At 48.2% G+C, this 16382-nt stretch overlaps 1 protein-coding gene across 2 annotated transcripts in view; it reads right to left on the bottom strand.

Moving 5' to 3' along the window:
- rb (adaptor related protein complex 3 subunit ruby) overlaps positions 1–5332 on the bottom strand; it is a 262024-nt gene extending 256692 nt beyond the window's left edge. For both annotated transcript variants that reach the window (XM_068363804.1, XM_068363805.1), the window contains exon 1: positions 5046–5332. In XM_068363804.1, the coding sequence (XP_068219905.1) occupies positions 5046–5149 (104 nt within the window). In that variant the 5' untranslated portion in view covers positions 5150–5332. The remainder of the gene's footprint in view (positions 1–5045) is intronic.
- Positions 5333–16382: the final 11050 nt, after the last annotated feature.

The raw sequence follows: 16382 nt of genomic DNA, 5'->3' as shown, positions 1-16382 counted from the left end.
ACGAATCAGCCAATCGTCCAGATAGAAGGATATCCTTATCCCCTCCTGATGCAGCCAACCTGACACATTCGCCATTACCCTGGTGAAGACTTGAGGAGCCGTGCTGAGACCGAAGCAAAGAGCTCTGAATTGGAAGCACTTGCCCTGCATTACAAATCTCAGGTACTTCCTCGAAGTCGGATGGATGGGGACATGGAAATATGCGTCCTGCAAGTCGAGGGACACCATCCAGTCCCCTGGACGTACTGACGCCAGCACCGACTGAGTCGTCTCCATGGAGAACTTTGTCTTCTCCACAAATACGTTGAGAGCGCTGACATCCAGGACGGGTCTCCATCCGCCCGAGTTCTTGGGGACCAGAAACAGGCGATTGTAAAAGCCTGGGGAGGCTAGATCCTGAACCGGTTCTATCGCCCCCTTGTCTAGCATTTGGTTGACAAGGTCTACTAGGGCCTTCTGTTTCCCAGGATCTGAGTACCGGGCTACTAAGGCCAGCGGAGGTTTTTTCAGAAAGGGGATCTTGTATCCTTCCTTGATGACTGAGAGGGACCAGGTGTCCGCCCCTCTCCTCTTCCAAGACTGCCATAAACCTGACAGTCTTGCGCCTACTGTCTGGAGGAGACGAACTTCATTTTCTGGAGCGAGGTCTGAAAGAACCCCTGGTAGATCTTGGTCCTGAATCTTGCCTTCTCCCTCTAAAATCTGGTCTTGAAGTAGTCCTGCCCCGAAAGGGCTGCTGGAATCTCCTTTCCTCCCGTTTCAAAGAAGAAGGAGGGGCTGCCAAGGGCTTACGAGCAGAACGAGATAAAAGGTCTTGGGTGGCTTTTTGGGCCAGAGAACGCGTAATGTCATTAACCAGGGACTCGGGAAAAAGATGTTGAGAGAGGGGGGCGTAAAGAAGCTCAGACTTTTGAGCATGGTACAGACCTCGAAGCAAAAGAGCAAAGCAGAGCTCTCTTCTTTAGGACCCCAGCTGAGAACAGAGCAGCCAACTCATTCGCCCCATCTCTGAGGGCCTTATCCATACAGGACATAATACTGGTAAGGTCCCTAGATCCTTCCATCTGTTCAGTTTTCCTTGCGAGAGTCCCAAGCGACCAGTCTAGGAAACTAAAAACCTCAAAGGCTCTAAAAATACCTTTGACGAGATGATCCAGCTCCGACATCGACCACATGACCTTGGCTGAGTTGAGAGCATGCCTTCTAGCAGAGTCCACTAAATCAGAGAAGTCACCCTTGGAGGAGGAAGGCACTCCCAGACCCAAAGGCTCTCCAGTTGCATACCACATACCCGCTCTTGAAGCAAGACGAGCTGGTGGAAACGAGAAGGAAGTCTTAACTGTTTGTCTCCGCTCCATCATCCAGTCATCAATCTTTGTGAGAGCCTTCTTTGCGGAGATAGACAGCTTCATCTTGATGAAGGCCGACTGTTTCTTGGCCTTCTTTCTGTTAAATTGGGACTGAGGAGATTGAGGGGCAGCAGGTTGGAATTCCTCTCCAAAAAGTTCAAGAAGGGAGCGAGAGAGAACTTTGTAATCTCCCACAGCGTCGGCAGGATTATCATCGTCATCAGAAACATCCTCGAGGTCCTGATCCACATCTGCAATATCCTTCGAAAGAGAAGAAGGATCCTTAGAACACGACAAGGGCAAATCAAAGGCATCATCCTGCAAAAGACGGGTTGCATCCTGGAGTCCCGCGCTAGAAGAATCCTTGGGACGAGAGGCAGTATCGTCCCGAAGAGGCAGGGTGGTATCGCCCTGGGACCGAGAACGAGAGGCAGAGTCGTTCTGTCGTCGAGAGCGAGAGGCGGTATCGTCGTGGCGGCGAGAATGAGAGGCGGTATCGTCGTGGCGGCGAGAATGAGAGGCGGTATCGTCGTGAACGAGAGGCGGTATCGTCGTGGCGTCGAGAACTAGGGTCGGTATCGTCGTGGCGTCGAGAACTAGGGTCGGTATCGTCGTGAACGAGAGGAGGTATCATCGTGGCGAAGCGAACGAGAGGAGGTATCGTCGTGGCGAAGCGAACGAGAGGAGGTATCGTCGTGGCGAAGCGAACGGGAGGCGGTATCGTCTTGGTATCGAGAACGAGAAGCAGCGTCGTTCGATAAGGAATCGTCCCGGTATCGAGAACGAGAAAACGTATCGCCCTGGTATCGCGAAGAAGTATCGCCTGGCGAAAGCACACATTCCTCATCCTGGCGTAGAGAGGGAGAAGTTTTCTTTAAAGAAGAACTCCGTTCTCTCTTAGAAGCAGACTTCTTAATCGGCAACGAGTCGTCTTTACGTCTGTCAGACTGGGCGTGAGGGCGGCTAAAGGCTTGTACTAAAGTCAAAAGTTGTTCCTGCATGACAGACATAAGGGATTTAGCAACATCAGCTGGGTCTTGCGGACCCGAAGGGGGGGGCTGACGAATAACACTCGTATCTTCGGCAGCAGGCTTCGTCCTTTTCACAGGCACGGAGTCGAAATCATCCTCCGACGGACAAGGTTCATAAATGCTAGAACCGGGAGAGAAAGAACGAGACCGTTCGTCGCGGTTCCATCTCCTCTTAGTAGGTCTTGAAGCTTCATACTTCCATTTACGTCTGGACGAATTCGGAGAAGAAAACAACACATCCGACACGTCTTTCCCGTGACGGTCAAGAGCAGCCTGGGAATCGACAACAGGACTGTCTGAGGCGACGGCTGACCGAGGGTACGTACCTCTCACCCCCTTTCGGTCATCGACGTACCTTCTCCCTTGGTCCTGGGAGCTTGGTAGAGGTCTAGGCCTAGGGGTATGACAGATTCGGTCAGTCGCCACCTCCACTGCACTAACACAAGCACTTTCACTTTCCTTACCTTTAAAGGCCTCCAGTTGTTCTTTAATGGCCTTCAACTCGGCCGCCAGGCTAGCGTACCGAGGGTCATCCGTAGATACGGAACCTGTAGGAGGTGCAGGAGTTACTACCTCAAGGGAAGGATCAACTTCCAAAGAGGAATCAATAATAGGATCAATAGATAAATCTACGCTAAGTTCGTCTTCCTTACCACTAACAGACTTAGACTTAGACCTAGAAGCTCTCCTAACTCTATCGAGCTCTAGCTTACGCACATAGCGCTTCATAATTAACCAATCTTTCTCATCCAAAACCTTACATTCCCCGCACCTATTATCAAGGGCACAAACAAAACCCCTACAATTAGAACAAACTGTGTGAGGATCTACCGCCATTTTCGGTAGTCTCACCTTACATTCCTCATTCGCACAGATAGGCCTACGGTAATGACTCTTTTCACTCATAATGAAAAACAGCAAAAAAAGCTAAGAGAAAACAAAATACAACGAGCGCCAAAACCCCAAATCAGAGTACTTCACCAAAAAAGCAGACTGGTATACCGAGCAGGGAAAGCGAAGAAAAACTCTTAATGACGGACCAACGTGTTGTCGATCCGGCCGGCAGAGATGAACTGAAGAACAGAAAATGGGAATGATTCCTCCTACCACCCTTTAACGGGTGTTACCACCCAACCACCACAAGGCGGTTGCCTAGTTTTAGAAAAATTCTGCCGAAATAGAGATTATTAGCTATGTATATATAACTGCCAGGTAAGTTCTATTCATAAAACTAGTCTTTTAGTGGAGATATACCACATTAGGCTGGTTAAAAATGTTTTATGAAAACTGAATTACAGCAAATTAGAACTGGGTAGCCAGGCCTGGAAAGAATGTGTAATCACAAGTGAAGGCATCCACGGCTGGCTAAACTAATGTTCATTATGTTTATATGTAAATATATCATACATCAAGTTCATGTCAGATAAATGAACCATATCTTTTCAATGGTGTTTTGGGGATTTCTGGCCTTTATTATTGCAAATCAGTTATTTTTTGTATTTTCTTACCCATAATGCACAGTTTACCAAACAATAAATTGGATCCCATTGGTAAAGTCAACTGGGTTACATAGGGGGGTAGTAAGCCTCATTAACTTGTGGTTCGAATCAAAATTGTCATAAATGAATAAAACAAATTAAAACCAAATGGAAAAATATATGGAGCCTTTGTACAGTATATCAGCGGCCAGTTCCTCCCGTGTGCATAAAAAATGGACATCAACTAACCTAAACTTTCCTCCCCTAACCTAACCTACAAGCCGCGTCCTTACCTACTTACCTAACGGGGGGGTGGGGGGGAGACTAACAGCCACCTGAGACCCCCTTTACACTGCCGTATTTTGAGTCAGCCGTAATCATATATACAAGAGGCCGCTATCATACATTTGGAACTATGCAGTTTTTTAATCCTTCACAAAAATCTAAGAGCCTGTTATTTGTCAAATCAATTCTATTTATGGGGAAACTGTTATTTTATCTTTGCCTAAAATATGGTAACAGGAGCCTTTGTACATTAGTGGCCACTTCCTGCCACTTTCATTAAAAATGGACACCAACTAATGTAAACTTCCCCCCACCCCATAACCTAACCTACAAGCCGAGTCCTTACCTACTTACCTAACAGGAAGGGTAACCCCCCTGTGATCCCCCTCCCACTTCCATATTCTCAGTCAGCTGTCAACGTACATACAGTTAGCCGCTATCATACATATACCCTAGCTAGTTTTATGATTTAGTATTACCTTCCTCATAGTAAAGTCAGTTGGGAACCAAAACAGGGCTGAGACTTATTCTAAGGGTAAGCTAAGGATATTCCAGTCTACAGGGGTCGCAGGGTACCATAGCCCATCCCCCGGTAGGTACGGATACGGCTCGTAGGTTAGGTTAGGTGGGGAACCTTACGCGAGATGGGGTTCTTGCGTTTCTTTCCTATGAAAGTATGGTTTTTTCACGAAGTACACAGCATCCTACAAGTCTACAAGAGGCAGGTCAACAAGATACAAGAGCAGTGTACGAATGTATACGACAAACTACGAAAGGTCCTGTAGAGTGTGAGGTCCCCATGCAGTCTAAGACCAAAAGGGCAGCTCTTAAAATAAGTAAAGTATCAAATAAAGTAAATAATGTAAGCCACAGAGCTAATGTATAATGTCCCGTTGCCATACTTTTTAAACTCAGTGCTGAAAAAGCTCCCTGATGCAGGATCAGCTGAATAATCCACGTCCACCGAAGGAGGCCTCTCGCCGCTGTACGACCCTCCTGAAGCCATTTCGGATAAAATCACTTTTAGACACTTTATTGAACTTTATAAGTTTTACCCACACTACACAAACGTTCGGTTATGTGACACTTAGAATACGTTTCCTAGTACCGTTGCCCTAAGGACAACCACTGCGGCAGGTTGACAACAAATCTGCCAAGTGTCAAGTGCAGCAGACTGCAGAGCGGCTCTTGTTGATGATTGTGTTAAGGTTATTTTTAGGTACCGTTCCTTACAAATTTTTAAAATATACACGTTATTTATGCAGTTTAAGAAATTATTTTGGTGTTTTATTTCAAAAATGTATATATATATAATATATATTTTATTCAATTTTGAATTTATAGTTGCTATTAACTTCATAATTTTTTTTATAAATAATATTAATTTGGTTATTTTATAAAAAGAAACAATCCATAATTCCGGCCTCAGTGAAACACGCCCTATATTTTCTTTTCGCTGTAGCCTTGGGGGGTTATATGGGAGATCCCCCCCACCCCCCAATGCCTAAGACACAGGAAGATTTTAAAACCAACCTTCACTAGTACGTGCTTAGAAAGGCTATGATAAGATTGTAATGACTTAATTCTGCCCTCGTATATATCAATGCACGGACAGTTTAGTAATATAGGAGACCGGGAAAATCTCTCTCTCTCTCTCTCTCTCTCTCTCTCTCTCTCTCTCTCTCTCTCTCTCTCTCAGATATGAAGTCATCTCTGTGCAAAAAGTCACAATAAAACAGAATGCTAATAAGAGAAAAATCTATCTATCTATATACCAAGGCACTTCCACCAATTTTGGGGGGGGGTAGCCGACATAAAAAAAAATGAAAAAAGGGGGACCTTTCCTCTCTACGCTCCTCCCAGCCTGACAACCGAGTTCGGCTGGTACTGTTAGGGTGCCACAGCCCACCCTCCCCTGTTATCCACCACAGATGAAGCTTCATAACACTAAATCCCCTACTGCTGCTACCTCAGCGGTCATCCAGGGCGACCGGAGGGAGCAGTAGGTCCTACCAGAACTGCGTCACAATCGCTCGCCATTCATTCCTATTTCTAGCACGCTCTCTTACCTCTCTTACATCTATCCTCCTATCACCCAGAGTTTCCTTCATTCCATCCATCCACCCAAACCTTGGCCTTCCTCTTGTACTTCTCCCATCAACTCTTGCCTTCATCACCTTTAGCAGACAGCCATTTTCCATTCTCTCAGCATGGCCAAACCACCTCAACACATCGTAGCTTAGCAAGTAATAATAATGATAAGAATAATAATAATGATAATATAAGGACAGTGAGACGAGCTATCACCAACAACTGACAGTTTATTCAAACAGGTGCGAGAATATAATACAAGGTGCGGACGGAAATGTAGCATGCGCGCTGGCGCCAATCTGGCTTGAACCAACCGCCACAAAATGTGTGTTTTTTCACATGTACAACTACTTGAAATACAAGTCAATGAAATAATGTAACAAAATGATAAATACATAAAATCGTAGCTCTGAGGGGGCGGATCAAATATGTACAATTAGCCACAGTGTGGCGAAAGGAGAATTTAAATGAAATGGAGAATTCGATGAGATTGCTGAACGACGGAGGGAGCGATGTCTTTACAAGTACTCCCCCCCCCCAAGACATCAGGCGGCATAGAAGGCTAATGAGGCTAGTCTTCGTATCGTTTCGGGCGTCGGAGGGTTCCTCTTGTTTTTGAACGAAGGGGCGCATTGGCGGTCAGCGTATGGATCGCTACCTCTCGTCGTCGTTTGTTGCTTTTCTTCTCATTGGGCGCCTTGTTTTGAGGTGGCACTCTGAATCTGCCAGGTTCCGCGGAGGCAGTATCGCTTCCTTCGAGAAACGCCGGTTTCACGTGGTCTATTGAGACCCAGTCCTCTTGGCTATGCACGTCGAGAAGGAAGGCTTTCGTCGTTCTACTGATGACTCGGTAGGGGCCTCGATAGGGTTTGGTTAGCGGCTGTCGATGAGCGTCAACACGGACGAAAACATATCCGCAGTTGTCCAGGTTCCTCGGCTTGAAATGCTTAGTTCTGTCTTGGTAAGTTTTAAGACATAGCCTGAACTTCCTGGCGATGTCCCTAAGATGATCCAGCTGCGCGTCGTTGGTTGATATGGGAAAGAATTCACCGGGAACTGCGAGCGCCTCTCCGTAAACCTTTTCAGCGGGCGACGGCTCGCCATCTGCGCGAGGGGCAGTGCGAAGGCCGAGAAGTACCCAAGGAAGTCGTGATTTCCAGTCCCCGTCGGTGCAGCTCGCCATCAGGGACGCCTTGAGGGCACGATGAGTTCGTTCGACTATGCCGTTTTCTGCGGGGTTGTATGCCATGGTGCTGTGGAGTGTCGTTTCCATCAGGTTTGCCAGAGCGAGCCATATCTCTGACAGGAAAGCAGGGCCTCTGTCCGTCATGATGTCGTCAGGAACGCCAAATCTGCTCACCCAGCTCGACAAAAGGGTTTCGGCGCATGCTTGGGTTGCAGCTTCGGTCATCGGTGATGCTTCCAACCACCTCGTGGAGCGATTGATGATTGTAAGCAGGTAGCGAGCAGATCCTGAAGGCGGCAAAGGTCCCACGACGTCGATGTGGATGTGACTGAAACGTCTTTTCGGTTAGGGAAAATCACCTACCCCCGATTCGGTGTGACGGCTGATCTTGCTTGTCTGGCAATTGATGCATGTCTTCGCCCATTCGCGGGCGTCCTTTTTTATCCCTGGCCAGATAAACTTCTCAGACAGGAGGCGAGCAGTGGTGCGTCCCGAGGGGTGTGAAAGTCCATAGATGATGTCGAATATTTTTCTTCTGCGGGAAGCTGGAATCCAGGGACGTGGGCGGCCGGTCCTAGTGTCGCAGAGGATAGTTACTCCTGCCGGCCCGAGGGGAATTGCAGTTATTTTGAGCGCAGATGGCCCCGTTAGGTGATCCTGTGCCTCTGGGTCAGTGCGCTGCTCGGATGCGAGGTCGGCGTAGTCAATTCCCAGGTGGATTGCGTCGATTTCAATCCTTAAAAGGGCGTCTGTGACTGGGTTTTTCTTTCCTGGAACGTAGCTTATGGTGCACCCGAATTCGGCAATTGCTGCGAGATGGCGTTGTTGTCGGGAGGACCATGAGTCCGTCGATTTTGTGAAGGCGTGTACGAGGGGTTAATGGTCCGTCGCGATGGTGAAGGGTGTGCCCTCCAGGTTGTGACTGAAGTGGCGGACGGCGGTGATCTCCCTGTCGAAGGTGCTGTATCTTGTTTCGGCGGGTTTAAGCTTTCTGCTGAAGAATGCCAATGGTCGTGGCGAACCATCTACGAGCTGTTCCAGCACAGCTCCACAGGCGACGTTGCTGGCGTCGATCGTCAGTTGCAGAGGGGCGTTGTCGTCGAAGTAAGCTAGGGTGGTGGCGTTTGCGAGGGCGTCCTTTGTCCTGGTGAATGCGTGTTATTGTGGGAAACCCCACTCGAGTTTCTTCGCCTTTCCCTTCAGGACATCGTCGAGGGGGGTCAGGGTCTGTGCAATGTTGGGGATGAAGCGCCTGTAGTAATTGACCATCCCCAGGAACTCCAGAAGTTGGTGGGGGGTTGTAGGTGTCGGGAACTTCCTGATTGCGTCCACCTTGGTTGTCATGGGTTTTACCCCACTCGAGGACACGCGATGACCGAGAAAGTCCACTCCTTCAGCGCCGAACGTGCATTTATTGAAACGTACAACCGGCCCATTCTCCTGCAGGCGTTTGAGAACGGCGCGGACGTGCCTCCGATGTTCCTCCTTGGTCCTTGAGAATATCAGGATGTCGTAGACGTAGCAGACGCAGAATGGTAGGTCGCCTAGGATGCTATCCATTAGGCGTTGGAAGGTCGCCCCCGCATTGCGTAGACCAAAGGTTGAGTATGCAAAGGTGTAGGATCCGAACGGTGTCACGATGGCAGTCTTCGGAATATAATCTGGAAATACGGGGCCCTGGAAGTACGACTTGAGAAGGTCCATCTTGGTGAAGTGTTTCGCGCCATGCAACGCATTCGTCAGGTCCTGCATGTTGGACAGAGGGTAGTGGTCAGGCGTTGTGATGAGGTTGAGGCGCCTGTAGTCGTCGCAAGGTCTCCAGGTCTCGTCAGGCTTCTTTACCATGTGTAGGGGAGATGCCCAAGGGCTCGATGCTTTCTTACAGATACCCATGCGTTCCATGTCCTCAAAGGCGCGTTTGGCGTCCCTCAGCTTCTGGGGCGGGAGGCGGCGGAATTTGGCGTGAGTAGGAGGTCCCGTCGTCGGGATGTGGTGATAGATCCGGTGCTTGGAGGGGGATCCCGGCGATTGGCGGAGCTCGGGCTTGAAAACTTCAGGAAATTCCTGCAGAAGGTCGGCGTAGGGCTGCGTCATTACAGCAGATGCGGACATTGTGGCTGGGCCGGCTCTTAGGGCGCGGAACCGGCACGTTCCTGTGTCGATGAGGCGTTTCCCAGCAACGTCCACGAGTAGTCCGTGGTGATCGAGGAAATCTGCACCGAGGAGGGGGTGACTGACGTCAGCGATGGCGAAGGGCCAGGAATACGAACGGCCCATGATAGATATCCTGAGGACCCTAGTCCCATAACACGGTATGGGAGACCTGTTGGCGGCGAAGCATCACATACCGACAGACTTGCACTCTGCAACATACGTCTTCCTGCGTAACGACACTAGGAAGCCACCGCTAACGCCCCCTTACACGGGCCCTTTCCTTGTGATCCGACGCAGTCCAAAAGCATTCCTACTAAACATTCGTGACAAAGAAGACTGAGTCTCCATTGATCGTCTAAAACCTGCTTATCTCCTTCCAGATGACCCGTCTACAGTTCACCTCTCTAGATCAGGGTGCCCTATTTAACGTGTACAGTATGTCATTTTTAGGGGGGAGCCATGTACCAACCATGTGTCACACGACCGTACATAGTTCATTTTGTGTATATATTATGCTTGTATCTTCGCTCTTCCCTCGCACTAAAAAGAACCTGAATAAACATGCATGTTTTTCTCACCGATAACGGTGTCGGTTTTGAACATGAAATTTCCTGTTGCATTGAGCAACAGTGGTCTATAATAAACGCACTCAGTTGCTTTCATCCTATCTATGAGTCACAACCTTCTCTCGGCCCGTCACATGTTAAAAAAAGGACTAAAGGAAATATAGGATCAAAAGAAGAGAGAAGCGCAAGAATTGATAAAGAAGGAAATTATTGTATTAGTAAAAGGGTAACGCAATAAATAAAAAGAGGCAAGAATAAAAAAACAACACAAAGTCATAGACAGAATAAGGAATGGACAGAAAACTTATAGTAATATTTATGATTAAGAAACAAAAGAAGAATTTGTCAAATACTTGGAAATCCTATATTGCAAGTATGAAAATAAAAATAAACCCAGTTTGGAACGAAGAAAAACGAATAGAATATGAAAATGGAATAGCACACCAGGAAGATATCTTGACAATCATCATCATCATCAACATTGTCATCTCTTGCGCCTATTGAAGAAAAATGCATCATAAAGGATTCATTGGCTATATACATTAAAGGATAGCCAATTCTTTGTAGTGAGCATTGCTTATCTAACTAAGGCAAGTGACCCCTGCCGGTCCATATTGATTCCAGCTAGATCATTCCCCAGGCATCGAGAGTAAAAGCCGATGAAACATTTTGTCTATCACCTTAAACCCATCTGACACCCTGCTGCCAGTGACTTCATAGAGATTTAGGGGGGCCAATTTCTCCACACCCAAAGTTCTCGTTACTCCACCAAGTTGCTCATCCGCTTATATAACCGTTGGAAAACTTAGATTGCTAAGATATACCGCCTACCACGGTACAATAGATGCACACAATATCTCAGAAGTACTTAAGAAAATAGAGAACAGTATGATCTTACAATGGAAACAAAAGGGAAAATAAAACAAATGGAAAATTGAATTATCACAATGATATAAAAAAGAAAATAAAGGAAAAAAGAGCAACAGGATCGGATGGCCTTAAATCCGAGCTCTATAAAGCACTAGGAAGAAACAAAACACGCCTTGAAACCTTACAGAAATATTACCAAAAAGAATGGGACGAGAAAGAAAAAGCAATTACGTGGAAGAAGTCAAGAATAAAGATGGTTGAAAAGAAAAGAAGGCCAATGGCAAAAGACCTAAGACCCATAGCTCTATTATAGTTCAAATAATATATTCATGATTATGGTGAAAGAGGAAATAGAAAATCACTTAAGATTGAATGAGGAAGATAATAAATGTCACGCAGGATTTACAGGAGGAAATAGGATAAAAGACAATATCTTTATACTACAGTACTGTGTAGAGGAGAACAGCTATAGAAACAAGAAATCCCTTATAGTAACTTTTTTAGACTTTAGTAAAGCTTTCGACTCTGTAAAAAGGGAGGTATTAATAGAAGTTTTGAAAGAATAAAGAATCAACACCAAAATCATAAGTGCAATTGCAAATATTTACTAAGGAGATACTACAAGTATTGACTTAAGAGAATGCATGGAACAAGAAATGGTGGTTACGAGTGTAATAAAACAGGGATACGCTGAATCGACCTAACTTTTTAAACTAATAACATATATAGTCATAAAGAAAATAGAAGAGGGAAGAAATGGGTTTAGAAATAATTTGATAGACGTAGGATCATTATTATTTACAGATGATGCCCTGGTAGAAAATGTGTTAGAAATAAATAAAGAAAAGAGTAATATTATGATTTACAACATGACTGAAAACCTAGACCACATAGAGGGTGTGAGGACAATAAGACAAGCAGCGAGAGACTGACAATTTACTGAACATGCAACAGTCTCTATTTTACAGAGTGCGGACGGATAAGTAGCCCGGGAGGGAGACCGATCCAACCGCCAAAATAATTTGTGTTTTGATTCAAATATAAAATACAAAATATCAAGGCGGTAGCCTAATGAAATATACAATATTATACATGGATATAAAGCTCTCAAAGAGCGCAACATTGTTGTACAAAAATCCACTGTGTGGAATAGAGAATAAAGTTACAATTTATAGAAAAGAGTTCAAGGGGAGGAAACATGGCGAGTAAGACGATATCCTTATAAGTACTCCCCCCCAGACAGTGGACATCGTAGATGATTGATGCGATTAGTCATTGTATCATGGAGGGCGACGTAATTCCCCTCTGGTGCTTGAGCGCAGGAGAAGGTTGCTCTGCTTTTGAGGAATCGTTTTCCGCCATCGTTGTGTCATTTTCTCCTGTCCGGTTGATGATTTTGCTCTGAGGTGGAATCCTGGGTCTACCAGGGCTCGCAATGGTCTTCTTGTTGCTTTCGAGGTATGCTGGTTTTAATCGGTCGATCGTCACCCAATCTTCTTGTCCGTGGACGTTCAGGAGGAAAGATTTGGCTGTTCTTCTGACATCCTCGTAAAGGCCGCGATAAGGTCTAGTCAGGGCTTGGCGGTGAGCATCGACCCGGATGAAGATGTAGTCGCAGTCCTCTAGGTTCTTGGGCGTGAAGTGTCTGGTCCTGTCCTCGTATCTTTTCAGACATGGTCTGAATTTCCCGGTGATTTCCCTCAGGTGATCCAGCTTAGTGTCGTCGGTAGTTGCAGGGAAGAATTCGTCAGGGACTGTAAGTGCCTCGCCGTAGACCTTCTCCACAGGAGAAGGTTCGCCGTCTGCCCTGAGAGCGGTGCGAAGGCCAAGGAGAACCCACGGGAGTTGCGCTTTCCAATGTTTGTCCGTACATCTCGCAATCAGGGCTGCCTTGAGTGTACGATAAGCTCTCTCGACCATGCCGTTCGCTGCAGGGTTGTATGCCGTGGTGCTGTGGAGTATCGTTCCCATAAGGTTTGCTAGAGAGCCAGATCTCTGACAAGAAAGCGGAACCTCGGTCCATCATGATATCGTCGGGAACACTGAAGCGGCTGATCCAACTCGACAGGAGAGCTTCGGCACAGGCGTGGGTGGTTGCTTTGGACATCGGAGTTGCTTCTAACCATCTAGTGGAGCGGTCGACGATCGTCAGGAGGTATCTTGCAGAACCTGAAGGCAGCAGAGGTCCCACGACGTCCACGTGGATGTGTCCGAATCGTCTCTTGGGTTGGGGAAAATCACCGACTCCCGACTCGGTATGGCAGTTGACCTTACTCGTCTGGCAGTTAATGCAGGTTCTCGCCCACTCACGGGTGTCTTTCTTGATTCCTGGCCAGATTAATTTTTCGGATAAAAGTCGGGCTATAGTGCGACCCGAGGGGTGTGATAATCCGTGGATGACGTTGAAGATCTTCCTTTTTCAGGAGGCAGGAATCCATGGGCGTGGGCGGCCCTTGCTGGTGTCGCAGAGGAGGGTTTCCCTGGCCGGTCCGAGGGAAATATCCTTCATTCGTAGCATTGATGCTGTCGTACGATAGTTTTGGGCCTCTGGGTCGTTCTGCTGTTCTACGGCGAGGTTTGCATAGTCGATCCTCAGGTACACTGCGTTGATCTCGATCCTGGAGAGGTGTCGGAGACGGGGATCTTCTTACTCGGTACGTAGCTGATAGTGCAGCCAAATTCTGTGATGGCTACCAAGTGTCGCTGTTGGCGAGAGGACCATGCGTCTGGAGACTTTGTGAAAGCGTGGATCAGGGGCTGTTGGTCCGTTGCGATGGTGAAGGGCGTTCCTTCAAGCATGTATCGGAAGTGGTGGAAGGCGAGGTAGACGGCGAGGAGCTCCCTGTTGAACGTGCTGTACCTGGTTTCAGTGGGTTTGAGTTGCTTGCTGAAGAAGGCCAAGGGCTGCGGCTAGCCATTGACGATCTGCTCGAGGACAGCACCGCAGGCGACGTTGCTGGCGTCGGTGGTCAATTTCAGGGGGCCGCTGTCGTCATGGTACCCCAGGGTGGTGGCTTCGGTGAGGGCTGCCTTCGTCCTGTCGAAGGTGTGTTGCTGTAGGGTACCCCAAACGAGCTTCTTGGCTTTTCCTTTCAGGACGTCGTTGAGGGGAATCAGGATGTGGGCGATGTTGGGGATGAAGCGATGGTAATAGTTTACCATCCCCAAAAACTCCTGAGGGTGCTGGATGGTCGTTGGGGTTGGAAAGGTTTTCACGGCGTCCACCTTGGTTGATGTGGGCTTCACGCCCGCCGCGGATATTTGATGTCCGAGGAAGTCCACCCTCTCGGCGCCGAATGTGCACTTGTCAAAACGCACAATCAAATTGTTCTCCTGAAGGCGTTTCAGCACAGCGTGGATGTGTTTCCAGTGTTCCTCTTTCGTCCTGGAGTAGATTAAGATGTCGTCCACGTAGCAGATGCAGAACGGCAGGTCCCCGAGGATGCTATCCGACAGTCGTTGAAAGGTGGCCCCTGTGTTGCGTAGGCTGAAGGTTGAGTATGAGAAGGTGTAGGAGCCAAACGGCGTTATGATGGCAGTCTTAGGCACGTCCTCAGGGAACACTGGGACTTGAAATTATGATTTGAGCAGGTCCATCTTGGTAAAAATCTTTGCCCCATGAAGGGCGTTGGTGAGGTCTTGCATATCCGGCAGGGGGTAGTGGTCTGGCGTTGTGATGAGGTTAAGGTGCCGGTAGTCACCGCAGGGCCTCCATGTTCCGTCCGGTTTCTTTATCACGTGGAGAAGAGATTCCCAAGGGCTGGACGCCTTCTTGCATATGCCCATCCGTTCCATGTCTTCGAAGGCCCGTTTGGCATCTTTCAGCTTCTGCGGTAGGAGGTGGCGGAACTTGGCATGCGTGGGAGGTCCCGTTGGGTTTATGTGGTGGTAGACCCCGTGCTTGGAGGGGGATCCCGGCGACTGTCGAAGTTCCGGCTTGAAAACGTCGGGGAACTCCTGAAGAAGGGTGGCGTAGGACTGTGCTACGACGGCGGAGATTGGTGTGATACTCGGACCAGCTCATAGTGGGTGGGTTCAGCATGTCCCGGTGTTGATGAGGCGTTTCCCGACGACGTCGACGAGGAGGCCATGGTGAGCTAGGAGAGGGTGTCCGACATCAGCGATGGTGAAGGGCCAAGAGTAAAATCGGCCCATGATTGAGAATTCAAGCACCCTAGTCCCATAGCACTGTATGGGAGATCCGTTGGCGGCGATGAGCGAGGGGGCTTCACTGTTAGGCGCACAGTTTAGGTCATCCTGTGAGGGAGGGAATGTTGATTGCACACAGCCGGTATCGACCATAGGCCTATGGTTGTATACGGCATCGAGGATGTAGAATCCGATCTTGCTGTGAATTTCTACTGTGGCTACGGTTGGTGTCGGCGGTGTTTTGCATCAAAATCTCTCCGGGAACTTGCAGGAGGGCCTGCACTTCATTGCATAGCCCCCAAACTGCTGGTGGTAGAAACACCAAGTTGGGTTCGGTCTATGGTTCTGCTGTATCGGCTGCGGAGCTTTCTTCTTCATCAGGGCAAGGATTTCGTTGTCGTCAGCAGAGGGTGGCACAGAGGAGGCGAGGGATGAGCAGCTGAAGGAGGATGATGCGCCAAGGCGGGAGGCCTTGGAGGCTTCGTATAATTTCTGTGCCATTGACAGGAGGTCGTTCATCGGCATTGTGTCGGTGAGTTGGGCTCTCACATCCTGCGAGAGGCGTCGGATGAATATTACGCGAGATAGGCTTATCTCTCGTTGTTGTCAATTGGCGTCGGTTTCTGGCAGCATGAGAAGTCCAACCAGTTCATCCCATGCTTCTACGGGAGAGGTGCCGCCTATAGGTCTATTGCTGAGATCAAGGACCTTCTGTGCCCTTGCAGAGATGGAAAGCAAGTATGTGTTGATTAGTTTGGTTCTTAAGTCGTCGTAAGATACCTGACCGGAGTGGGCGTCGAGCCATGGGGATATCTTGCCAAATACCTCCTCAGGTTTGGAGGTCAAGATGATGTCAGCTTTGGCGCAAGGGTAGTTTAGCTTGGTGACCCTGAAGAGTATGTCCGCCCTCAGAAACCAGGAGGCGGTGTTGTGTTGTGAGAATGGTGGCAGCTTGACTTTGGGTGCAGCTGAGTGGTTGCTTGGCACAATGGGCTGGGCGGCATTGTCATGGTCAGTTGATGCATCGGGCAAGGGCGTGAGCTGGTTATGTCAGATATACTAATCATTGCTGCCTCACAAAACTAAGTGGGATAAAGCCAAAAAAACGTCTTGAAATGATAATGGCAAAAGGAGATATAAAAAGGAAACGCAGCAGTAAATAGTCCTTTAATGGCAAGCCGAAACTGTTATGTGTTTCCAACATCTCCGGGGTCACTAGTTGT

Source organism: Palaemon carinicauda, chromosome 40, assembly GCF_036898095.1.
Source record: "Palaemon carinicauda isolate YSFRI2023 chromosome 40, ASM3689809v2, whole genome shotgun sequence".
NCBI classification, from domain to species: Eukaryota; Metazoa; Arthropoda; class Malacostraca; order Decapoda; family Palaemonidae; genus Palaemon; species Palaemon carinicauda.
This window is presented reverse-complemented; position numbering and strand designations above follow the sequence as displayed.